The sequence below is a fragment of the Mobula hypostoma genome, chromosome 13 (assembly GCF_963921235.1).
Source record: "Mobula hypostoma chromosome 13, sMobHyp1.1, whole genome shotgun sequence".
NCBI classification, from domain to species: domain Eukaryota; kingdom Metazoa; phylum Chordata; class Chondrichthyes; order Myliobatiformes; family Myliobatidae; genus Mobula; species Mobula hypostoma.
In genome coordinates, this window is record NC_086109.1 from 55,217,158 (window position 1) to 55,243,991 (window position 26,834).

At 42.1% G+C, this 26,834-nt stretch overlaps 1 protein-coding gene across 2 annotated transcripts in view; it reads right to left on the bottom strand.

The window, feature by feature from the left end:
• Positions 1-26,834, bottom strand: part of nedd4a (NEDD4 E3 ubiquitin protein ligase a) — a 242,825-nt gene that overhangs the window by 54,703 nt on the left and 161,288 nt on the right. The window contains exons 1-4 of one of the 2 annotated variants that reach the window (XM_063065709.1): positions 26,556-26,572; positions 14,736-14,786; positions 10,096-10,157; positions 4,694-4,796 (exon numbers count right to left, since the gene is read on the bottom strand). In XM_063065709.1, coding sequence (XP_062921779.1) covers positions 4,694-4,759 — 66 coding nt within the window. In that variant the 5' untranslated portion in view covers positions 4,760-4,796; positions 10,096-10,157; positions 14,736-14,786; positions 26,556-26,572. Of the gene's footprint in view, positions 1-4,693; positions 4,797-10,095; positions 10,158-14,735; positions 14,787-26,555; positions 26,573-26,834 lie in introns of those variants that run through there. The other variant, XM_063065708.1, reaches the window with a different exon arrangement.

A 26,834-nucleotide genomic window follows, 5' to 3' on the forward strand; every position in this document is an offset into this window, starting at 1 on the left:
AAAAGGACAATTAGTTTTGGAAATGATGATGGATTGTCCCATTTACCCTTGGAAAAGGAAGTCTGGGAGAATTTACACAAAACAACATTCCTCTTGACATAATTCCTCTTAATGCAAATCAGAAGTCTCCCTATTATGCCAAAGATGATCCAAAGGGAAAGCAGAAAAGACCCCACACTGTCTCAGGTCTGTATGGCCACTCAAAATGGCTGGAATGAGCAGCAGAAACTCCAGCTCCCCATTATTACTGGCACCAAGATAAAATTGCTCTTGATGTAGGTTGCCATATGTGGGGATTGAGAGTTGTTGCACCATCCAAGCTAAGAGCTAAAGTGTTGGAGGAACTGCATGCTGGTTACGTAGGCCTGGTTAAAATGAAAGAATTGGCGCGAAGCTTTGTCTGGTGGCCTGGGATAGATCAGCAGATCGAGCAGTTTGCTATGCAGCCACAAAGTGGCCAGAAGTGTTCCCAATAGCCTCCATTATGGCTTCGCACATTGTTGATATACTGACAAGCCTCTTCACAAGGACTGGTGTTCCAGAACACTTAGTCAGTGCCAATGGACCACAGTTTGTGGGGAATAGTTTCAGTCATCCCAAAAAATGAATGGAATAAAACATATTACATCTGCACCGTACCACCCAGCTACAAATGTCTTGGTGGAAAGGTTTGTCCAGAGTCTAAAGAATACACTGCAAGCAACGTCAGCAGAAATAGTTTACACTAACACTGAACCAGAAGCTTGTCAGTTTCCACCTTGCATATCACAATGCAACACGCTCCACAACCAACAACCCACCAGCTGTGCTGTTCCTGGGTTGTCCCTTGTGCTCACAGTTGGATCTCCTCAAACTGAATCTCAGAAGGAGTATGCAAGACAAACAACTGAAACAAATTGAGGGTTCCTCAAGCAAGGAGGTTTGAAGTTTCATTGCTGGACAAGCAGTCCTGGCAAGGGACTGTAGAGGTGATCAAAAGTGGGTACTCAGAACTGGACTATTCTCTGCACAGTGGAGATTGTGTCCGATGTCATCTGGAGATGACAACATCAATCAGTTGATGAAAGTAGAGTCAATTGTTAGAGAAGGAATTGGATAGTGCTATCAGAACCACTTACTGCGATTTCAGAGTTAATTCCTACAACCACCATGGAGGAGGCCCCAGAACCTGAGATTGTTTCACAGCCACAAGTTTCACCTGCCAAGCAGAGTGACCCCTTGGCAGGCAAGATATTTTCCCACGGTGATTAAATCTTCAGGCCTGAATGGGACATTTTAAAATTTAATATGCTGTGGATGTTTGTATATCGCTACTGCTGAGGCCTACATTGGTCAGACTTGACCATGGATATAATGTCCTGGCTGTCTAGATACACAAGCCTGGTCAGTACGATATGGAGAGCAACCTGTTGCCCACGTAGTAAGCTCCCCTTCTTCATGCAGCTAATGAACCCAAACAAACGCAGAGCCTAATACGGTTTGGTATCAGCAGCATCACAGGAGTTGCCACTTAACATTGAACTCCATATAGGGCTGCCTTAGTGAATCCAGCTCCAGATTTTTCCCACGGCGTTTACAATTGAAGCCTTCCCCATGAGTAGGTATAGCCACAGGGCAGTGGGCGGGGGGGGGGGAGGTGGTTTGAGATCAGAGTTTTCCTTTTAGATGAACTGCCAACCATGGCTGACAAGCCCCATCTATCTGCACATCTGGACACTGGAACTTTTCCCCATTCTTCTTTACAAAACTGCTCAAGCTCTGTCAGATTGCATGGGGGTTGTGAGTGAACAGCACTTTTCAAGTCCAGCCACAAATTCTCAATGGATTGAGATCTGGACTCTAATTTGGCCACTCCAGGACATTAACTTTGTTCTTTTTAAGCCATTCCTGTGTAGCTTTTGCTTATGCTTGGGGTCATTGTCTTGCTGGAAAACAAGTCTTCTCCCAAGTTGCAGAGGAAGATTTTTTACTCAGAAAGTGGTTGGTGCGTGGAATGCACTGCCTGAGTTAGTGGTGGAGGCAGATACACTAGTGAAATTTAAGAGACTACTAGACAGGTATATGGAGGAATTTAAGGTGGAGGGTTATATGGGAGGCAGGGTTTAAGGGTTGGCACAATATTTTGGGCCGAAGGGCCTGTACTGTGCTGTACTATTCTATGTTCTATGTTCTCTTGCAGATTGCATCAGGTTTTCCTCCAGGATTTCCCTGCATTCTACCCTCTACCTTCACAAGCCTTCCAGGGCCTGCTGCAGTGAAGCATCCCTACAGCATGATGCAGTCACCACCATGCTTCATGGTAGGAATGGTGTGTTTTTGTTTATGTGCGGAGTTTGGCCTTCAGAAAACATAGCAATAGTCTGATGGCTAAAAAGCTCAATTTTGCTTTCCTCAGATTGTAGAACCTTCTTCCAGCTGACTTCAGAGTCTCCCATATGCTTTCTGACAAACACTATGTGAGATTTCATGTGAATTATTTTTTCCAATAGTGGCTTTCTCTTAGCCACTCTCCCATAAAGCTGTGACTGGTGAAGCACCCGGGCAACAGTTGTTGTAGGTGCAGTCTCTCCCATCTCAGCCACCAAAACTTGTAACTTCTCCAGAATTGTCCTAGGTCTCTTAGTGGCCTCCCTCACTAGTCCCCTTCTTGCACAGTCACTCAGTTTTTGAGGACAGCCTGTTCGCGGCAGATTTACAGCTGTGCCATATTCTTTCCATTTCTTGATGATTGACTTAACTGTACTCCAAGGGATATTCAGTGACTTTGTGAATTTTCTTGAATTCATCTCCTGACTTGTGTTTTTCAATAACTTTTTTGTGTAGCTGCTTCGAGTGTTTTTTTGTCTTCATGGTGCAGTTTTTGCCAGGATACCGACTCACCAGCAGTTGCACCTTCCAGGTAGAAGTGTATTAAGCACCTTGACTGCACACAGGTGATCTCCAATTAACTAATTATGTGACTTCTAAGACCAAATGGCTGCACCAGTGATGGTTTGGTGTGTCATATTAAGGGGGAGGGGATGAATACTTAAGCAATGAATTTTTTTGTGTTTTATATTTGTAATTAATTTAGATCACATTGTGGAGATCCTTTATTCACTTTGACACGGAAGTGTCTTTTTCTGTTGATCAGTGTCAAAAAAGCCAAATTAAATCCACGATGATTCAATGTTGTAAAATAATAAAACATGAAAACTTCTGGGGGGTGTGGATGAATACTTTTTATCAGCAGTGTAATATACTGTGTATATAACTGAGATGCATTATCTATTTAGTTGGAGTTTACAGCTAAGCAGGGACGAGTGTTGTGTATTTAATATCAAAGGTTCAAAGGTTCATTTATTATCTAAGTATACAACTCTGAAATCCTCTTTGGGTATATGTATGTATAGAGGGTGATTAAACCTTCTTGTTCATTTAAATGATTCCTTGCAGGTTATATGCATAGATAAGCGAATTGCATAAGTCAACACGCTACCACGTGATACGCGCACGACCCGCTTAAGGTAAACCCAAAGTTAGACCCGCATTCCAGGACTCCCGTGTCTTCCTTTGAATTAATTTAATGTTTTGGAGTTACACAGTAACTCCAACAAAGGAAAGAGATTTGAGTGATACAGCTTCCAAACAAGTTCTTTGAACCACAAGTCGGAGCTAACTATCAAACATTAATTCAGAAATACCTTTTGTATTATCTACTTTCCCAATAACACCTCCAAAATCTGACCATTCACACAGATCAACTTACAGTTCTCAATTAATTTATTAATTTGCACATCTTAGGGACACTTAAGGATCTACCAGTATGCTGTCTGGATAAGAAAGCATGTCTGAAAGGTTAACGGTTAAGTGAGTTAGGGCTCAATTTGGAGCAAAAGAGGATGAGAGGTGACTTGTTAGAAGTGTACAAGATGATAAGAGGTAGAGATGGAGTGGACAGCCAGAAACTTTCTTCCAGACCCAAAATGACTAATACAAGGGGACACAATTTTAAGGTGATTGGAGAAAAGTATTGCTGGAAGGGGGTATGTCAGAGGTAGTTTTTGTTTTACACAGGGAGTGGTGTAAGTGTGTATCTGCCAGGGGTGGTGGTAGTGGCAGATATATCATGGATATTTAAGAAATCCTTAGGTAGGCACATGGCTGAAAGAAAGATGGAGGACTATGTAGGAGGAAAGGGTTAGATTGATCTAAGTGTAGGTTGAAAGTTTGGCACAACACTGTGGGCTGAAGGATCTGTACTGTGCTGCACTGTTCTGTGTTTTATGAAACCAGAGCAACCACAGAAACCTACTGTCACAGGGAGAACAGGGAGAACATGCAAAGTTCACCGGAGCTCAGGATCGAACCTGGTTTCTAGCTGTGCCACTGTGCTGGCCCAAAAACAAGAGATGTCAAAATGGGCCTCAATAGAATGCATAAAATGTAGAAGTGGGGATAATGCAAAGAGCAGTTCATTCCAAGCTTTGGCACTGCTCAAGCATAGCCTGTTCAGCTCTAGGCTTTTATTCTCAAACATGAATGAAAAAAAGGACTAAGTCTTAAATAAATAGCTTTCAGTGATAAAACATAAGTACTCCTTTATATCTGTGCACAAATTTAATGTTTTATTTTTTTTAAAATTGCCAAAAATAATCTATACTGCAACCAAAAACTTACTTATTACTTATAATAAAGGATGTATTATCCTTACCTCCATTTCATCAGTTTGCTCTGTAACATCATCCTCAGAGACATTACTTTTAGGCAGATAAGTCATCTTTAATCGAAGATGACCTTTAACCCTGGATTTATGGCTGGGGAAAACACAGTGATTAAAAGTAATGCAAGATCCTAAGATCTGCTATTTTTTCACCCCTCTTTTTTCTCCCACGATTAATTAAATAAATTAAAATAGAAGTATACATAGTAACCAATTTTAGTGGCTAGAGTTACGATAATGATTACAAACCATTGTAGGCAAGCACTGCAAAAATGGTGCAAACGGTAGGAAGGAAGATAAACAAATTAGAAGTGAACCGTAAGCTGACATCAATGTGAAAACTTCTGCAAAGGAACCAAGCCACTCTAGCTCAATGCCACATACAACCAGAAGAATGAAAGTTATTTTGTAGTGTTGGACCTTTTCACAAAGGCCGCAGAGATCCAATGGAACAGCCTGCACTGAGTCAGATTATCACACAGGAGGCAGTGCATGAAGCTGTCATTGAATTGACAGAACAAGCCTGGCTCCCGCTTTCACTGTTATACAGCAACTTCTACTGAATGAGGGATACAAACATAATACAAGCTAAAGTTCAACTGCAATTCACTCAAAGGAAATATAATCACAGGATCCAATCAATAACATTCGTGAGTTTGCACTATTCAGTTTAGTAACTAACCTTTATCCCCTCAATATGGATTTTTATACTAAAACCCTCAAATATTTTGATTAACATTATTACCCTTATAATTTAAAAATTAAAAACTTACTTAACGTCAACTAGAATTTAAGAAAGAGTTTCAAACTTCTAAAGACCTCTGTCATGTATGGGTTTCCAAACTTCACTCATGAAAGACTTGGTTCTACTCTTCTGAATATGATCCTTACATCAACATTTTCAAACCCACAGAAATGGTGTTTTTTCATTCTATTAGTCATAAAATGGTTTCAATAACTTTCATTAAATGACACATACACTTTTAATTTGAGGCAACACTTGTTTAGTTTGAGTAATTTCTCCCAAGGCTGCATAACCGGAACACCTCAGTGTGCTCCAGTTGTGATCTAACCAGGGCTGAGCATGACTGAGGCATAACTTCCATTTTCTTATATCCCTTAGCATTTAAATAGTAATATTTCATGGTATTGGGGATTTCAACTATCTCAGTCCATGGTATTGGGGATTTCAATGATCTCAAACCATGGTATTGAGGATCTCAATGATTTCAATCCATGGTGTTGGGGATTTCAGTGATTTCAATCCATGGTTTTGGGGATTTCAATGATTTCAATCCATGGCTTTGGGGATTTTAATTATCTCAGTCCATGGTTTTGGGGATTGCAATTATCTCACTCCATGGTTTTGGGGATTGCAATGATCTCACTCCATGGTTTTGGGATTGCAATGATCTCAGTCCATGGTTTTGGGGATTGCAATGATCTCACTCCATAGTTTGGGGGATTGCAATGATCTCAGTCCATGGTTTTGGGGATTGCAATGATCTCACTCCATAGTTTGGGGGATTGCAATGATCTCACTCCATGGTTTTGGGATTGCAATTATCTCACTCCATGGTTTTGGTGATTGCAATGATCTCACTCCATGGCTTTGGGATTGCAATTAACTCAGTCTATGGTTTTGGGGATTTCAATGATCTCAGTCCATGGTTTTGGAGATTGCAATGATTTCACTCCATGGTTTTGGGATTGCAATGATCTCAGTCCATGGTTTTGGGGATTGCAATGATCTCACTCCATAGTTTGGGGGATTGCAATGATCTCACTCCATGGTTTTGGGATTGCAATGATCTCACTCCATGGTTTTGGGATTGCAATGATCTCAGTCCATGGTTTTGGGGATTGCAATGATCTCACTCCATAGTTTGGGGGATTGCAATGATCTCACTCCATGGTTTTGGGATTGCAATTATCTCATTCCACAGTTTTGGGGGTTGCAATTATCTCACTCCATAGTTTTGGGGATTGCAATTATCTCAGTCCATGGTATTGGGGATTTCAATGATCTCAGTCCATAGTTTTGGAGATTGCAATTATCTCACTCCACGGTTTTGGTGATTGCAATGAGCTCAGTCCATGGTATTGGGGATTTCAATTATCTCAATCCATGGGCCCCTCATCCACTGGAAGCCTCCACTAGTTCCAACTTAGTAAGATTTAGAAACTCTTTTGGTCTATCTGTACTAAATCAGAATGACCTAACATTTTCATTCACTAAAGTCTATTTGCCATGCTTTTGTCATTTCACTTAATCTATTAGTTTTTCTTCATAACTTAGTCTTTCCTGTTTCATTGCTCCACACTTTCCAGCGCATATAATGTCACTTATCTTAGTGTCAAACCTGGATGTGTCTCCTCCTACCCCATCATCCATCATTAAAAATATTACACTAATATTTCACACTACTAGTTAAGAGAACTAGCCATTATTCCTAATCTCCAACTCCTGTTGGTCATCAATTCCACAACCAAGTCAAAAATATTTGTTGGATTTCATGATCTTTAATTTCAGCTAACACTGTTTTTTAGCCCTTTGGGAGACTCCACAGACTGCATTTTGAAAGCCCATACCAAAAAAAACATCCATAGGTATTTGATACAGTTGAACAGCTTGCTGTTACCACAGAAACCCACCCCATGAAAAAATAACCACTTAAATGAGGTATAAGTGGGTATCTGGTATCTCAAGGGGCACACGTCTGAAATAAGGTAACCTTTCAGGTTGAGAGCAGAGAAAGTGCCAGATTTCAAGTTTCTCATTCAAAGTCATTTAATTCAAGCTATCTGACATTTCATACTTCTAGTCATTAAAAGGTCACCATGTTTAATGTTGAACTGGTCATTAGGTCACTCAAATGTTTCAGTGCAAAGAGAGGAATTGAAATTAATTTCTTTAGCATTAGACAGTTTAAAACTCTGAAATACATTTTCCAGTGGACTATGAAGAGGGATCATATTTTCTGTTCTATTGATGGATAGCTGTTTAATGGTTAAGCACCAAGTATTCTTTAACCTCTCTGGCTAGACGACGTACTTGTGAAATTCAAATTGATTTGATTCAGCACTGAACACTGCTAACCCAATGATCCAAATCAATTGAATTTCTATAGATCAGCCTTTCATAATAGACATCGATACATTTGATGATGAGGGGCAAAACAGAAGAAATTAAAAATATACAAACAGGGATAATGGAAACGCAGTTCATTCTCAACAACACAATTCACCAAAACACTACTTGAGACATTTTTTAATGCTGTGGTATGACAAACTTTACAGAGAACCCAGTGAGTTTCAGAGGAGCCACATGCCGAAACATTGTTATTTACCGAAGTTTTACTGTATCTAGATAAATTGCTAGGCCCATGTGAAATTTATTTTAGAAATGAAGTGAGGAGGACATGCTTTTAAGGTTAGAGGGGTTAATTTCAAAGTTGATGTGAGGGGCACTATTTTTACACAGAGACTGGTGGGTGACTGCAATGTGCTCTCTGGGATGGTTGGAAGGGCAGATACATTACAGACTTTTAAACTTTACATTAGAGAGGTACATGGAAGGATCGGGACATTGTCTCGGCAGAAGAGATTAATTTAGTTGACCATTTGATTACTAATTTAATTGGTTTGGCACAGCACTGTGGGCCACGGGACCTGTTCCTGTGCTGTTCTGTACTGTTCTATGCCCTATGAATGGCGAAGAGCCTGAGGACCATTTTTCAGTCCTTTGTGAGTATTGACATGCTGCCAGAAGAACACATGTTTGGTACACTAATTTGTACCAAAGTTTCAAAGGAGAGAAGGAAAAGAATCTAATAATTATCTATCAGCCAATTGTAAGAAAATTCCTCTGAAGAATTGAGATGCAGTATAAATCCTCATTTAGAAAGGCGCTCGTTGGAAGGAGAGTATTCACATATAAAAACAGATAGGCAAGGATAGTCAGCAATAATCAATGCAAAAATAATTTTTGAGGAGGTAATAAAGTGGGTACCTATTTGATACATAGACTTTAAGTATGAGTTTGCCCAAGTCCCATATAGCAGATTAATCAGAAAAGTTCAGCCCTCATGGGATGTGTGCAAGTGTCCAAAATTGTCTCACCAGCATGTAGCAAAGGGCAGTGGTGATTTGTGATTGGATGGCTGTTACAGTGGGGTTTCATAAGGCTTAGTACTAGATTCCTTGCTTTTGAGATTTAAATATTAGTGGGCATTGGCAGATGACAAAAAATCTTGCAGTTGATAGCAAGGAAGCTAAACAGGTCAGGCAGGCAGAAAAAAGGCAAATGGCCAAAAGTGTAATGAAACAAATTCTGGGAGGGAAACTAATTGAGGGGAAGCCATACCAAATGGTTAGATGCTGTGAAGTGTGGAAGACAGAGGAGTCCTGCGATGTATATCCACACTTCCTTAAAAGGCACCAAGAGAGGTGGATAAGACAGCAGAAGGAATATTGATACAAAACAGAGTGAGAGAAGAGATAATACTCAACTACATGCAAGACTAGTTACGCCACAGATAAGAGTACTGAGTGCAGTTCTGGCCTCTGCATGACAAGATGGATGTGATCGCTAAAGGGAGCAGGATCAGAACATGGGAGTCTTAGGAAGATTGGCTAGGCTGAGGCTATTTTCCTTGGATCAGTAAAGACTGACTTTTTTTTTTCCCCACCCAAGAGTTTGAAACTGCTTTCTTGAAATGGATAAGTTGCAAAAACAGTCAGTGAATATGAAACAGTATTTAGATGAACACTTCATGTGCCAAAACTTACAAAACAACAGACCAAGTGAATTTAGTTTGGATAGCACTTTGTCGGTCAGCATGAAGATGATGATCCAAACGGCCTCCTTCCTGTGCTGTACATTTCTTTAATCCATTTGACCATATTTTCATAAACTTCCTATTCTTACTGAGTAGATAAATATACACACAGATGGCAGCTTTTCGATATCTTCCTTAATGTTGTTGCATATTCACTAATTGTTTCCAACAACTTAGAATGCAAGCACTAAAAGGAAGAGTAGCACAGTAGGTTTGATCTGGTACAAAAAGATAAATTGTGAGGCACTATTTTCATTGCCCCAGGAACTTAGTGAAAAAAAAATCCAAACAGAAGACTGGCATTCACATCAACTCCAGAGGAGAATCATAAACACAGGAGATGAAGGAAATCTGGAGCAACACACACAAAATGCTGGAGGAACTAATGGAGGAGTGCTGATGAAGGGTCTCAGAACAAAAAGTTGACTCTTTATTCCCCTCCATAGATGCTGTCTGATTTACACAAGTTCCTCCAGAACTTTGTGCATGTAACTCCAGAAGAGGAAATGGCTACAACCCACTGTACTTGTTCACCTGGATAGTTTCAATTACCTTCTAGGACGAAGAATAAAATCCTTGAACGTATAAGGTCTGTCTAAGTTTGGATTTTCAGTCTGCAATTAAAAAGTAGCCATTAATTCCAATATATTTACTTATATGTCAATTACATTTTTTTAACATAGGCTTTAATTATTTTTCCACCAGTTATCTATTTACACACATTTTTTCAGTCAAAAGAGACTTGCTTGCTTCCACACAATATCGGCCAATGTGCTTACAACTATGAGTTACTTGCTTTGTAATTACTGCTCTATTTGTACCTCAGCTGAGAACAGTTAAGCAGAGTTAACATCAGTTTACGTGGAATATTACAGTAATAAGTTGCAAAACGTCTTCATTCAGTCCAAAAGGATGTCTCCACCCTTATGGAGACTGTCACATTGGCTCTCAGCCCACTCTAATCTCTACTCCCGGGTTCAATAAGATCCCCTCATTTTCCAACCCAGCTTATTGCACATTTCCAGACGCAACATCAACTCCAATGATTTCAGGAAATCAGTTATTCCATTCTTATAATTTTCCACCATTCAGGTTCTTTTTCTCTTATGGCATTTCAGATTTTATTCAATGTATACCTCAAAGCAGAATCAATGTTAATTACAGACTAGCCTTTATCACCTCACTTTAAGCAGCCACCATGTATCAATCAATTATCTCCAACCCATTCCCTTAAACACAGAGACTGTTACTTTTTAAATTTTGCTTAGTTCTAATGAAAGGTTGCTGATCTGAAACAGTGTCTATTTCTCTCTCTCCCTCTCTCCACAGATGCAACATGGCACACTGAGTATTTGACAGCATTTTACCTCAGACATTTTGCTTGTCTGAACAGTGACAAACCACCTTAAGCAGCTGCAAGGATTTTCCCTGTGGAACAAATGGATGCATGGTGAAGGAGAAAAGTAGACCTCTCTCAATTTAGTGTGTGTGTCGCTGTGTGTGTGTGTGTGTGTGTGTGTGTGTGTGTGTGTGTGTGTGTGTGTGTGTCTGTGTGTGTGTGTGTATATGTGTGTGTGTGTGTCTCTCTGTGTCTGTGTGTGTGTGTGTGTGTGTGTATGTGTGTGTGTATATGTGTGTGTGTGTCTGTGTGTGTGTGTCTGTGTGTGTATGTGTGTGTGTATATGTGTGTGTGTGTGTCTGTGTGTGTGTATATATGTGTGTGTGTGTGTGTGTATGAGTGTGTGTGTGTCTGTGTGTGTGTGTGTGTGTGTGTGTGTGTGTGTGTGCACCCTTAACTCCTGGTGGAGTCGTTGGTGCGCCGTCATGACAAGTTTTTGCACCGATCTTTGTGGTTTGCTCATTGTACTGTGCTCATTGTACTGTGCTCATTGTGCTGCGCTCATCATACTGTGCTCATCGTACTGTGCTCATCGTACTGTGCTCATCGTACTGTGCTCATCGTACTGTGCTCATCGTACTGTGCTCATCGTACTGTGCTCATTGTACTGCCTGTCTTGGGCACCTGAAACCTGGCAGAGCCCATCCCTCTCCAGGTTTTTTTTAAACAAGGTCTGTTAGCTCGGACACTCAACCCAGGCACGGATGGAGAGCGTGCAAGGGAGCCGGGCGGATTCGAACTCAGGACCTGTCGCCCCGAAGTCCAGCGCTGACGCCACTGCGCCACCAGCTGGCTATCTCTCATGTTAATTCAAAATGTTTTATTTTTATGTTTATTTCAGATAAAAGTTAGAACACAGAGTGATCGGTTTACATTTCAACAATCCTCTAGTCATGAAACTTAAAAAAGATTTTGTACTTCATCAGTTTCCAAGCTTGCAACTGCATACCAGCCCTCAGACCTGAGAACTTCTCTCTATCTCATATCAAATGTGGTTGGAACCTGCTCAATTTCAAGAGAGGCCAGAGTAAAGAACGAAGAATTGGAAAGTTGTCATCACTTCACCCTACAGAAAGGTCTTGTTGACGTGCTCCTTTCACACAATCCAGACAGAATCTGCTGTACTCAGAAAATCACTTCATGTGACAGCACTGGGCTATCTGCTAAATTAACAAGAACATTTCTTTGAAATAATGATCTAAGCAATTTCTGCGAAGAAGCAGTGCTCTATTTAGTCTCCCAGTCGCCCATTCTTGTCGAACATGTTCAGATGATATGCCAGGTTTCATTATGTCTCTCCTAATCCTAAACATAACCCAACCAAGGGTTTCTCTCCAGAGTCAGAGTCAATTGTTGCATTTCCTGTGTTTCTGACAAAACAAAACCTTTCCTCCTACGGACCTGATTGTAGACTCAAATCCACTTTCCTACCTACCTTCAGTAACCTTGTTTCAGAAACATTCCACCTACATCAGTATTAAGATTATAAAAATATATTTTTCCATACACTCTACCAATGTATCAAAAATTCTCACCCTCAGGGAACAAAATATCACCTCATTTGTCTTAATTTAGCATGTTACCCCCCCCCCCACTCTGAAACGGACCTAATTCTAAGTATTCTAACGGGTAGAAACATTCTTTCCACATCTGTCATTGGGATCTTATTTGTTTCAATTAAGTTATCTCTTGCCCTTCTGAACACCAGAAGATGCAAACATGGCCGGTCCAACCTTCCCTGATAGGACAACCTACCCATTTCAAATATTAACTCGAGAAAATCCTCTCTGAACCGCTTCCAATGCACCCTTCCATAAATAAGATCAAGGCAGTACTGTGTACACACTAATGCCAAGTATAATTGAAGCATAACCTCCCTAGTTTTATATTCAATTGCCTTCATAATAAGAATAATTTTCCTTGTTACTTGCTTTACCTGCATACTAGCTGTTAGCATATCATTTATAAGGGCACCCAGATAGCTCTGCATTTCAGAGCTCTGAAATCTCTCATTGTAAATACACTCTGTTTATTCAGTAAATATACTTCAATGTTTTGATTTTTCTGTCAAAACAGACAAATTTCCTACACTATCTTCTATTTCTCACTATCTTGCCCACTCCCAACCTATCAATATCCCTTGGCAGCCTCTTTAAAGGCTTTTTCGCAACCTGCTTTCCTACCCATGTAGTATCAGCAAAATGTCACTGTCATATCCATGGTGCAACCAGCCAAGTGTTCCATATACATTGTGAAATTTCTTGGACACCAACACTGATCTCTGTGTTCCCCTGTTAACCTCTGCCTTTTCCAATGCTTCTAGACTCAAGCAACCATCCCCTTCTCGCAATTCCTCCGTCTCCACCGCATCTGCTCTCAGGATGAGGCTTCTCATTCCAGGACTAGGGAGATGTCCTCCTTTTTTAAAGAAAGGGGCTTCCCTTCCTCCACCATCAACTCTGCTCTCAAACGCATCTTCCCCATTTCACGCACATCTGCTCTCACTCCATCCTCCCGCCACCCCACTAGGAATAGGGTTCCCCTGGTCCTCACCTACCACCCCACCAGCATCTGGGTCCAACATATTATTCTCCGTAACTTCCACCACCTCCAACGGGATCCCACCACTAAGCACATCTTTCCCTCCCCCGCCTCTCTGCTTTCCACAGGGCTTGCTCCCTACGCGACTCCCTTGTCCATTTGTCCCCCCCATCCCTCCCCACTGATTTCCCTCCTGGCACTTATCCGTGTAAGCGGAACAAGTGCTACACATGCCCTTACACTTCCTCCCTTACCACCATTCAGGGCCCCAAACAGTCCTTCCAGGTGAGGCGACACTTCACCTGTGAGTCGACTGGGGTGATATACTGCGTCCGGTGCTCCCGATGTGGCCTTTTATATATTGGTGAGACCCGACGCAGACTGGGAGACCACTTTGCTGAACACTTACGCTCTGTCCGCCAGAGAAAGCAGGATCTCCCAGTGGCCACACATTTTAATTCCACATCCCATTCCCATTCTGACATGTCTATCCACAGCCTCCTCTACTGTAAAGATGAAGCCACACTCAGGTTGGAGGAGCAACACCTTATATTCCGTCTGGGTAGCCTCCAACCTGATGGCATGAACATCGACTTCTCTAACTTCTGCTAATGCCCCACCTCCCCCTCGTACCCCATCTGTTATTTATTTTTATACTTTCTCTCACTCTCCTTTTTCTCTCTCTGTCCCTCTGAATATACCCCTTGCCCATCCTCTGGGTCACCCCCTCCTTCCTTGTCTTTCTTCCCGGACCTCCTGTCCCATGATCCTCTTGTATCCCTTTTGCCTATCACCTGTCCAGCTCTCGGCTCCATCCCTCCCCCTCCTGTCTTCTCCTAACATTTTGGATCTCCCCCTCCCCCTCCAACTTTCAAATCTCTTACTCACTCTTCCTTCAGTTAGTCCTGACGAAGGGTCTCGGCCTGAAACGTGGACTGTACCTCTTCCTAGAGATGCTGCCTGGCCTGCTGCGTTCACCAGCAACTTTGATGTGTGTTACTTATAGAGAATCCACATTTATACTTTTCTCCCAATGTGCTAAAGCAACTTTACTTCACAAGAAGAGGAACTTCTCACAAGTGGCAGAGTACAGTGAACAGTCATATCCACAATGTAACTAGCAGAAATACCAGAGTCAGGGTGACACAATATTGAGCTATCAGAAGGAAGTTAATAGAAGTAGTAACATGGACAACACCAATATAACCCTAAACAAGTGTGCAATGGTCTCTCTGGTGCAATTACAACTTACCGGGATATGATGAAGAGGAATATGCACCAGGCCCAGAAAATCATCCCTGGTCTAAGAAAGGCAGAGAGAAAGGAGAGTGAAGAGGTTGGGTAGGAATGGGGATGACAGGGAAAGGAAAACAAAAACAAAGAAATTAGTCATTTGGTTTAAAGTAGGATCATACACAACCTTATTATTAACATAACCATGTTTACTTTTAGGTTCTTTGAGAAGTGGGCATTACTAGCAAGGCAGGTACTTGTTGCCCAATTCTTGATTGATCTCAAGGACACGTCAACAAACGTTATGAACTTCTGCCGTCATTGTGATAGAAGTTTTCCCAGTGTGATCACACAGCATTCGCTATATTGACCTGGCAACCATTAAGGGTTGATGGCAAAAAGGCTTGGGGAATCAGGAGGCAAATCATGAAGTGTGGGATGCACAGCACCTGACCATTCACAGGTGAATGCTCAAGTTTAGATTCTGGACAAGGATTACCTGAACATTTAGCACTGTGGACTTGCCAATAATAAAGCCCGCTCTCTCTTTTAGAGATTGCAATTGTATAGCATTTATGCAGTACAATTACTTGCCTATACCTGTCCTTTGGCCAAATATTGCTGCATGCGGGCAGGGAACTCCTTCAGTATCTGAGGAGTTAGGAGTAGTACTCTGTAGAAGATTCACAGTCATTAGCAGATGCTTTCTGATGGGATAGTCATCGATGGGGGCACTACAGTATGGTTCTCCGTGCATGGAGACAATCCTGATGCGTCATCCTGAGGCAGAGATGAATTGCCAATCTTTGAATGAGCCCACCATGGGGAACTTTGTCAAACCCCTTACTAAAATCCATATATACCACATTTATCACTCTACCTTTATAATGTTTCACATGAATCAGAATCAGAATCAGGTTTAATATCACTGGCAAGTCCTGAAGTATATTGTTTTTTGGCAGCAGTACGTTACAATACAAAAACTGCAACTTATCATAGAAATATATATAATTAAATAAGTAGTGCAAAAAGAGAGCAAAAAAAAGGGAGATAGTGTACAAAACTTCATTGTCCATTCAGAAACCTAACAGTGGATGGGAAGCAGTTGTTCCCTGAAATGTTGAGTGTATGTCTTCAAGTTATAGAAACATAGAAACATAGAAAATAGGTGCAGGAGTAGGCCATTCGGCCCTTCAAGCCTGCACCACCATTTATTATGATCATGGCAGATCATCCAACTCAGAACCCCGCCCCAGCCTTCCCTCCATACCCCCTGACCCCCGTAGCCACAAGGGCCATATCTAACTCCCTCTTAAACATAGCCAATGAACTGGCCTCAACAGTTTCCTGTGGCAGAGAATTCCACAGAAGTTCTTGTACTTCCTCCTTGATGGTAGCAATGAGAAGAAGCATCACCATTTGAAGATATCCTTGATGCTGGGGAGGCTGGTGCCCATGATGGAGCTGACTGAGTTGACAACTTTCTGCAGCTTTTTTGGACCCTGTACATGGCCCCTCTATAGAATGCGCTCCAGGTACATCTGTAGAAACTTGCAACAATCTTCGCTGACATACCAAATCTCGTCAAATTTCTAATGAAACAGAACTGCTGTCTTTGTAATTGTATCAATATATTGAGGCCAGGACAGATCCCCAGAGATGCTGATCCAGGATCTTGAAAATGCTCACCCTTTCCACTTCTGATCCCTCGACTTCCCCCTTTCTGAAGTCCACAATAAACTCCTTGGTCTTACTGACGTTGGGTGCAAGGCTGTTGTTGCAATAGCACTCAACTAGCTGATCTACCTCACTCCTGTACACCTCCTCATCACTATTTGAAACTCTGCTAACAGTATCGTCGGCAAATTTATAGATGGCATTTGAGCTGTGCCTAGCCACACAGTCATGGGTGTAGAGAGAGTAAAGCAGTGGGCTAAGCACACAACCTTGATGTGTACCAGCATTGATTGTCAGCAAGGGGATGTTATTTCTGACCCACACTGAATGTGGTCTCATGATGAAAAAGTCATGGATCCAGTTGCAGCCGGAGATGCAGAGGATCAGGCTCTCCAAACATCGATGACAGTCATCTCCTCCCCGGAACTCAGCTCTGATGTTACTGGTTAGAGCACAGCTGTTCTAGAGCCAACAGACAAACCTCAGAATGAACAGCAGTAAACTGGTGACTTAAAAGTGTCACATGCATTGGCCAGAAAGAACTCCAATCTTGCAAATCAACAAATAAAAATGAGGCAAGGGCAGTGGAAACAGACAAATCAAAAGATTTTGTTCTGGGCATGTGGTTGCAGAAATGGAGCTGCCATTTTGTGAGACTGTTCTTCACACATCCCACCTCTCCCGGAAGTTCCGGGAGTCTCCTGCATATTGATAGCGGCTCCCTGACGTCCACAATTTATATACAATATCCCAGAAATCGATTTTTTTGAGAGGGAGAGAGAGAGGGGGGGAGAGAGAGAGAGAGAGAGAGAGAGAGAGAGAGAGAGAGAGACAGACACACAGTAAGTGACAGAGGGAGCATCCTGATTGGTCTGTCTTTGTGCTCTCTTTTCTCTGTGGTCGGGCTTTAGTCGACCTCTCTCTCTCTCTCTCTCTTTCATTGTCCATCAGTTCAGTTTAGTGTCCTGCAGCACCATGGCAGAGTGTTCCAAAAAAAGAAAATATAAAACGTACTTCACCCCAGACTACACTAAAGTGTACCCCTGCCTAATAGGGGTCAAAAATAATGACAGTCCTGCTCGCTGCACTGTTTGCAACAGTGACTTTTCTATTGCCCATGGTGGGTTAAATGGCTGTAAAAGACATGATGAGGTCAGTTTAACAGGTGTCATTCATTCATTAGCATAGCTAACATTATTTAAACTAGCTGGCTAGCTGCTAAGGAGCTACTCTATTGATGTCCTACGTGATGAGGCCAAACTCCCTGTAGACTTGCTTAAAGTTGTAATAGAATAAAAAAACAACTCCATGATATTACAAACGTTTGTATAAAGGTATGGAGAGAACAGAACATTCAGGAGATAGATGTGAGCAACCCTGAAATTCACCGCCCAGATGAAGAGCTTTTTACTGGGTACCTGGCAAGGAGGCAGTTACTAAGCGAGGAAGCACAAGAGATCCCCCCTTACAAGACAAAGCAGTTCTCCAAAGATGCCAGAGCATTCTATGTCAGCTGCTTTAAAAAAATCTTGGAGAAGTTCCCAATGAGAGGCCAAATCTTGAAATATCTGTCAGTGGTCAATACAGAGACCCAAGATGAGGTGAATCCAGAGCAGATTTTGACTTTGGCAGAGAGATTTCCAAATGTGATCAAGGCAGATGCAAGAGAACAGCTCCACTCGGAAGTCCTGGATTATGTCTCAACTAACCTTGAAGGACTGGTGCCAAACTATGAAAGTTTGCCAGTTGATGAGTTCTGGGGGAAGCTGTCCTAAGTAAAAACTCTGAGCACAGGGCAGTTGAGATTCAAAGAGCTCCGCCAGTTGATGAAGCTGCTTTTGGTGCTGCCAAATTCTAATTGTGATGTAGGAAGGGCATTCAGCATGGTGCTTCACATTAGAGGCTGATTTATACCTGTGCATACGGGCTATGCCGTAGGCCTGATTTTTCGTAGCCCTACGCCACAGCGAGCATGCGTACTTGTGTCTGCATCGCTCTGCAATTCACCGCCAAAATGCTAGTTGGCCAACGGGGGAGGGGGGGTGTGGTTTCTAAGCCACTGTGTTGAGTTTCTTCGTGAGAGACATGGACGAGGAAATGCATTTCAAATCTTTTCAGATGTCGGCAGGTAGATTTGACGATTTGCTTCATCGTCTCCAATCATTTACTTTGCATCAGTGTACAGACATGGCGGAAAAAGCAACTGGAAATGCGTTATGAGGAAACGCGATGCTACCAAGCGGACCAATCACAGTTACTGTGGTCTGCGTCGCTGCGACGTGTGAGTTACATTTTTGGGGAGGTGCACGTCACCATACGGCGTAGGGTACGCGGTACCTACGGCGTACATTTGACGCACAAGTATAAATCAGCCTTAAGACAGAATTCAGAAGTCAGCTGTCTCACAAAACACTTGTGAATCTGATGTCTTGCAAAATTATCAAATTTATTGACACAGACTGCTGTGTTTGAGACTTCCGGCAAAATGCTCAAATCTGCCAAGCAAGCCACATCACAGTACCAAGAAAGTTTGCAAAGGAAATAGAAAAGCTATTTGCATTAGCATTTAACTATAAGCATTGAGACTGCCAACAAAATACTCAACAAGGAATATATGTGTGTGTGTGTGTGTGTATGTGTGTGTAAATAGTTTCAATATGTGATCAAATAAATTGTTGTGTTCTTTCATAATCAAGTGTCCTGTATATGTACACCCTTGGAGGTCGACCGGGGTGGGGGGTGGGGAAGGAGGAATATGGAGTTGTGGGGGGCAGGGATGGTGGTGCTACCTCCCTGAAATGAGTTTTTGCAGGATGGGACGTCTGGTTCTTGTAGCCGCCATTTTGTGAAAAGTTCAGTGAGTTGGTTCTTGCTGAGGGATATCTTAATTAGAGCAACTGAACATGGACACAGTGAGTTTTCTGTTGATGATCTGTTAAATCCGAGACCATTTTCCTCACCACAGCAGAAGAGCAGATCATGGACCAACAAGTCAGAAGAGGAGTGGGGATACAGTAGATGACCCCAACAGATTTTCAGGTGAAGTGTTGCCTCAGCTGGAAGGACTGTTTGGGGCCCTGAATGGAAGTGAGGGAGGAGGTTAATTGGCAGGTGTAGCACTTCTTTCTCTTGTAGGGATAAGAGCCAGGAGGGGGATTAGTGGAGAGGGACGAATGGACAAGGGAATCACAAAGGGATCAATCCCTGCATAAAGTGGAGAATGGGTCGGGGAGGGGAGGTAAAGATGTGTTTGGTGGTAAGGTCTGGTTGAAGATGTCAGAAGTTGTGGAGAATGATGCGTTGGATGTGGAGGCTCATGTGGTGGTAGGTGAAGACGAGGAACTCTATAGCTGTTAAGGTAGCAGGAAGATGGGGTAAGTGCGGATGTCTGGGAAATGGAGGAGATGTGGGTGAGGAATCAATGGTGGAGGAAGGGAAACTCCATTTTTGAAGGAGGACATCTCTGATGCCCTCGAAAGGAAAAGCTCATTCTGGAAACAGATTTGGCAGAGATGAGGAAATGAGAGAAGGGAATGGCATTTTAACAGGAGAAAGGATGGGAAGAAGTGTAGTCAAGATAGCCCTAGGAATTGGTAGGTTTATAAAAGATATTGGTAGAGAGTTTGCCTCCAGAGATGGAGACAAACCAATTGAGAAAGGGGAGGGAGGTGTCAGAAATGGACCAAGTGAATTTAATCGTTGGGTGTAAGTTATAGGCTAAGCTGATGAAATTGACAAGCTCAGCATGGGTGCATGAAGCAGCACCACTGCCTTCGTTAATATTGTGCAGAAACAATGGGCTTACCTGGACAGGTTTGTGGATTTTGGGTAGGAGGTAGAAATGAGCAGTGTGGGGAAAGGGAACCATGAGATTGGATGCAGTGAATGGGAGATCCTGAAATGGAAATATCACATATTGATCTGATAAGGAAAAAGATAAGAATGGAGGATTTCAGGTGTTCAGGCAGCGACAACTCTGTGAAGACCAACCATTGCATAAGTGTATGATCCCCACGTCAAAAATGTGGCGATTACATCAGGATCAAAAGGAATACCTGGCTAGTGTAGACTCCTTTTCCAGGGTATTACCTGTTCAATTCTTTGACTGTACATGGAGGTCAGGGAAACCAGCAGAGTGTTCACCCAGATATTTAGTTTTGTAAATTCATATATTTGTTAACTCAGCCAAGAAAGGTACTTGTCAGCAAATACATAATCTCACTGTTCCTAACTGATAATTATTGTGGAGGGTTAAAATTTATAGCAGAGTTGGCATCCCTTTTGGGGCTCGAGGATAAATTTCTCCGTAGAGTCAGCAGGTGACTGGAGTCAGACCATGTTGGTAAGGTACAGAAAGATCTGCGGCTGGGTAGTTAGCTGTTACTAACCCAGGATGAAGAATTCAGGGAACTCTGCAAGTCTGGAGAACTTGGGCTGTTTTGATTGGCAGGGACTCCTCCAGAAATTCATAATGGGCAAATGGCCAAAATACAGAGAGTATACTGATCACACTGGCGGTGAAGGGAAAACTGCTAGGGAAGCTCTTTGGAAGATTACTCAAGGGAAATTGTCAGACAAGGGATTTAAACTATTACAGAAGCCAGTAGCTTTTGGCTGTCTAATTGAGAATTGAATAGAATGTCGGCAGGAGCTAAAATAGAGAGGGACAGATGAGAAGGAGAAAACAGAGTATTGGCAAAGAGCTGAAGTAGTGCGGGACAGAATGGAACAGGAAATCAAAAGGCTCCACAAAGAAGTAGTACACCTTAAAGAGAAGTTTACTAATTTACAGGAGCAGAGGAATGTGGAGATGATGCATATGTACCAGTTTCAGTTACAGTGTGAATAACTGGTTAAAGAAAAGAGTAAATATGAAGAAGCCTAAGCAGTGAAGAATGTGTGGAGGGATTGAGGAAGCAATGCCATGATTTAAAGAAGGCTTTGAGCGTGATACAGAAATCAGCTCAATGTAAAGGAACCCTTAGGATGCAGTGATTGTAATGTGATTGAAGTCATACAGCACTTTGAGAGTGAGAAGCATAACTCACATGTAACTGTATCACAACGGAATTAAAGGGAATTACAGAAGCATGAGAGAGGAGCTTGCCCAGGTGGATTGGAGGAGGATACAGGCGGGGATGATGGCAGAGGGAGATGGCTGAAGTTTCTGGTAATAGTTCACAAGGTGCAGGATAGATATTGTTCCACAGAATAAGTAGTTCTCAAATGACAGGGGTAGGCAACTGTGGCTGACAAGGGAAGTTAAGGACTGCTTAAAGCCAAGGGTATACAAAGTAGCAAAAGTGAGTGGGAAGTTGGATGGTTGCAAAAATCCAACAAAAGGCAACTAAAAAAAACTATAAGAAGGGTAAAGATGAACTACGAGGGCAAACTAGCCAATAATATAAAGCAGGATACTAAAAGTTTTTTTCAGTTATATAAAGAGTTGAAGGGAGGTGAGAGTTGATATTGGATCACTGGAAAATGATGTTAGTGAGATAGTAAAGGGGAAACAAAGAAATAGCAGCTGAACTTAATAAGTACTTTGCATCTGTCTTCACTGTGGAAGATACTAGCAGTGTGCCAGAGGTTCGTGAGTGTCTAGGAGCAGGAGTGAGTGCCATTGCTATTACAAAGGAAAAGGTGCTTGGCAAACTCAAAGGTCTTAAGGTGGATAAGTCACCTGGACCAGATGGACTACATCCCAGAGTCCTGAGAGAGGTTGCTGAAGAATAATGGATGCATTGGTCATGATCTTTCAAGAATCACTTGATTCTGGCATGGTCCCAGAGCAGTGGAAGATTGCAAATGTCACTCCACTCTTTAAGAAGGGAGGAAGGCAAAAGAAAGGAAATTAAAGGACAATCAGCCGAATCTCAGCAGTTGGGAAAGTGTTGGAGTCTATTATTAAGGATGAGGTTTCAGGGTACTTGGAGACTAATGATAAAATAAGTCAAAGTCAACATGGTTTCTGTAAACATAGAACATACAGCACAGTACAGGCCCTTTGGCCCACAATGTTGTGCCGACCTCAAACCCTGCCTCCCATATAAGTCCTCACCTTAAATTCCTCCATATACCTGTCTAGTAGTCTCTTAAACTTCACTAGTGTACCTGCCTCCACCACTGACTCAGGCAGTGCATTCCATGCACCAACCACTCTCTGAGTGAAAAACCTTCTTCTAATATCCCCCTTGAACTCCCCCCCCTTACCTTAAAGCCATGTCCTCTTGTATTAAAGGGAAATCCTGCCTGACAAATCTATTAGAGTTCTTTGAGGGAGTAGCAGGCAGGGTAGAGGCAAAGGAGAGGCAGTGGATGCCATTTACTTGGATTTTCAGAAGGCATTTGATAAGGTGCCATATGTGAGGTGCTTAACAAGATAAGCTCCTGTGGCATTACAGGAAAGATACTGGCATGGATAGAGGAATGGCTGACAGGCAGGAGACAGTGAGTGGGAATGAAAGGGGCCTTTTCTGGTTGGCTGCCAATGCTCAGTGGTGTTCCTCAGGGGTCAATATCGGGACCACTACTTTTCATATTGTTTGTCAATGATTAGGATAATGGAATTGATGGCTTTGTGGTAAAGTTTGTGGATGATATGAAGATAGGTGGAGGGGTAGGTAGTGCTGAGGAAGCAATGTGATGGCAGCAGGACTTAGACAAATTGGAAGAACGGGCAAAAAAGTGGCAGATGGAATACAGTGTTGGGAAGTGTAGAATATTGCATTTTGATAAAAGGAACTATGATGATGATGACGACGACGACAATGATGATGTCGACTCAGACCTGAGAGGCCATTGTCAGGCATTTTCATGCCTTACAAGGTGCAGTTCGAAAGGCTGTGTGGGGCGCCACTCCTCACACAAACATTTCGCAGTATTATTTTACAAAAATAATATTGCGACCTGAGAGGCCTCTCAGGTCTGAGTCGATATCATCAACTATAGTGCGAACTATTATTTAAGTGGAGAGAAGGTTCAAACATCAAAGGTGTAGAAGGACTTAGGAGTCCTCGTGCAAGACTCTTAGAAGGTTAATTTACAGAGAGTCTGTGGTAAAGAAGACAAATGCAATGTTGGCATTTATTTCAAGGGGAATAGCATATAAAAGCAAGGAGAAAATTCTGAGCCTTTATAAGACACTAGTCAGGCCACACTTGGAGTACTGTCAACAGTTTTGGATCACACATCTCAGAAAGGATGTGCTGTCATTGGAGAGATTCCAGAGGAGGTTCAGGAGGATGATTCCGGGAATGAATGGGGTTAACATATGAGTCACATTTGGCAGCATTGGGCCCGTACTCACTGGAATTTAGAAGAATGCGGGGGGGGGGGGAGGAGGATCTCATTGAAACCTACCAAATGTTGAAAGGTGGATGTGGAGAGGATGTTTCCTATGCTGGGGGTATCCAGAACTAGAGGGCACAGCCTCAAAATTGAGGGCCGACCTCTTAGAACAGAGGTAAGGAGGAATTTTTTAGCCAGAAAGCAGAGAATCTGTGGAATGTTCTGCCACAGACTGCGGTGGAGACCAAGTCCGTGGGTATATCTAATGCAGAAGTTGATCATTTCCCGATCGGTCGGGGCATCAAAGGATATGGCAAGAAGGCAGGTTTATGGGGTTGAGTGGGATCCGGGATCAGCCAAGATGGAATGGTGGAGCAGACTCGATGGGCAGAATGGCTTAATTCTGCTCCTATGTCCTATGGTCTTATACATGGAATAGAGAAGCAACATTGGAGATCATACAAACTGTTTAAATCAGATACATGAGCTGCAGTGCCAACTTGCTGCTCTGAAAGGAACAATGTGTGCTTTTGGATCTGAAAGAGGGGAGGAAAGGGAATATGCAGATACAGATTGGAGCGATTTCGCAGATACGGTGACCAGATATGTTTACAATGAGGAGCCTCCTCCTGAGGAACCCCGACAAATGTACATCCAAAAGGAGCAGGTGCTACCATCAGCACAACTGGATCCCCAGCTACTATCAGAGAGGGGGAAGCCGGATCAGGGTATCAGAATCTGAATATAACCTGTTCGGGGTACAGCAGCTGAGGGATATTGTTAAGGTTATAGAACATACCTGCCATAGGAAGCTGTTCAGGTAATCAGTCACCAGACAGCAACACACAGTCTAGATTATGCCAAGGAAAGGTGAGTAGTTATAATATACTTGCATCTGAACATATCCTGCGATTTGCCAGAAGCACAGCGATATGCTGGGAGAACATAAGAGGAGTTCAAGATGCGATACTGACTGTAATGGATGGTAACAGAGGGGACCCAGTAAATGAGCTAAGCAAATATTACCAGAGGAAAGGAGAACACCCCACTGTATTTGTGACCTATTGATGGTGCTGCAAGGGTATATGGATTAACCCTAGATCAAAATAAGTCAGAACCAGAATCTACAACTAGATGGCTAAGAACATTAGTGTCTCATAGCACTGACAAATCTAGAAAGATGTTGGAACTGTCTGACCAATGACCTTACACATACTGAGGCATAGGTATTTAGGAAAATGTTTAAAGCACGGGAGAAGGAAGTGCAGGAGTTAGATTCTAACTTTAGGAATACAGTGGATTCTAGTTAATTGGGACACATTGAGACTAGTACATTTTGGCCCAATTATGTGGCTGGCCCAATTAACCAAAGTTTCATGGAAATAGTTACAAAGGTATAAAAAGGGCAAACTAAGTAACAAATTATGTATTTAAAAGAAATTATACAGAACAAATTATAACCCTACCAATATGACAACAGTACTATAAAACTGTAGTAATTCCCAACACTTATCAACGGAAGTATTCATCCGCATCATGTTCTTTTGACTGTAATTGAACAAAATCAGCATACTGCAGATAATGGACTGCCTTTATACAATGCTTTTGACAATTGCATCCTCCAAATCCTCTTTTTCCTTGTAACATTCAAGATGATTGTCGATACCTTCAAATTCTTTGTAGTTCTTAACTAGTTGAAGTAGTGAAATCATATCATTTTCACTCCTGGCTGTTGCTGGGATCTTTAAGGCTGAACGCTTGAAATTGTAATGAGCAAAACAGTTCTGAATTGTCTTACTGCTTATTTCTCATCAACTATTAATGTCAAAAATCAGTGCTTTTTGAAGGCAAACACATGCAAGTGATGCTATTTAAAACCTGTTCACTCAAAGTGTAGTGTCTAAAAGTCGTGCAAGTGTACGCATCTGACGCAAGTTAGAAACTGCTCAGCAACAGTTTTTTGCCCCAATTAAGCAGCATAGTGGTCCAAATAAACAAAGGAAATCCTGATTAATTTTCTCAAATTGTTCTTTTTCCTTTAAGATTTCTCCCAAATAAGTCGTTGCCTCAATTAACTGATGGACCAATTAACTGGAATCTACTGCACTTCAGAAGCAGCTAAAACATTTTACTTTCAAGAAAATACACAGGGCATCATACAGAGAAATGCAGGTCAGGGTAGAAACCAACAGAGATTGTAAAAGCAAAGCAACACAGTGCTGGAGTGCACCTTCACCAGTCAGGGAAGCGTGTGGGAGGCAAACACCCCAGTTATGCTCAGATTTGCTGTTTCATCTGTGGTAATGTAGGTCATTATGCCCGGAACTCTATAGCAAACAGTGAATTCTAATAATGATCAGAGATTGGAGTTACAGGAAGGTGAGAAGATGTTGAAATTTTGGTTGATGTGGGGACGTCATGCTTTAAACTAGTTGAGTGTTTACTTGCGCTTGATGAATAACTTCCAATATGTTTAAATGTCTTAAAATAACATATTTCCTCAATTTTGTCTGTTGTAACTTAGTATTTTGTTCATGGTTTAACCCTTAAGAGCAAGTCAATTTCTGAGATGGTTTAAAGTGTGAATGGTTTGTATTTTTCAAATGTTCCGTGAGGTGGGGCAAAATGTGCATTAGAGAGATAGAGAAATATCTATACAGGCAGAGAAAGAGAGAAACAGAAATAGAGAGACAGAAAGATAAACAGAGACAGAGAGAGAGAGAAAGAGAGTCAGAGCAATTTAGAGAGACAGAGATAGAGAGGGAGACAGACAGAAACAAAGAGAGACAAGTGAGAGAGACAGATACAGCATCAGAGACATCGAGAGATGGAGAGAGACAGAGAGAGGGGGAGAGAGACAGAGAGATAATACCTTTCCTATTCTTTGTCATTCATGGAGGGTCAGGGATACCTACTGGAGAAAACAGATATTTATTTTTGTAAATTGATACGTTTGTAAACTGAGCCAATAAAGGTACTTGTCAGTAAATACAGATTCTCTCTGTGCCTAACTGATTATTATTGTTGAGGATTAAAACACGTGGATTAGTAATTTGATTTGTGCTGCTTTCTATCAACAGAGTGAACCTTGGCTGTATTCCACACTCTGAACCAGTGATCCAGACCCAGTTAGTTTGCCCTGAGTGAGACG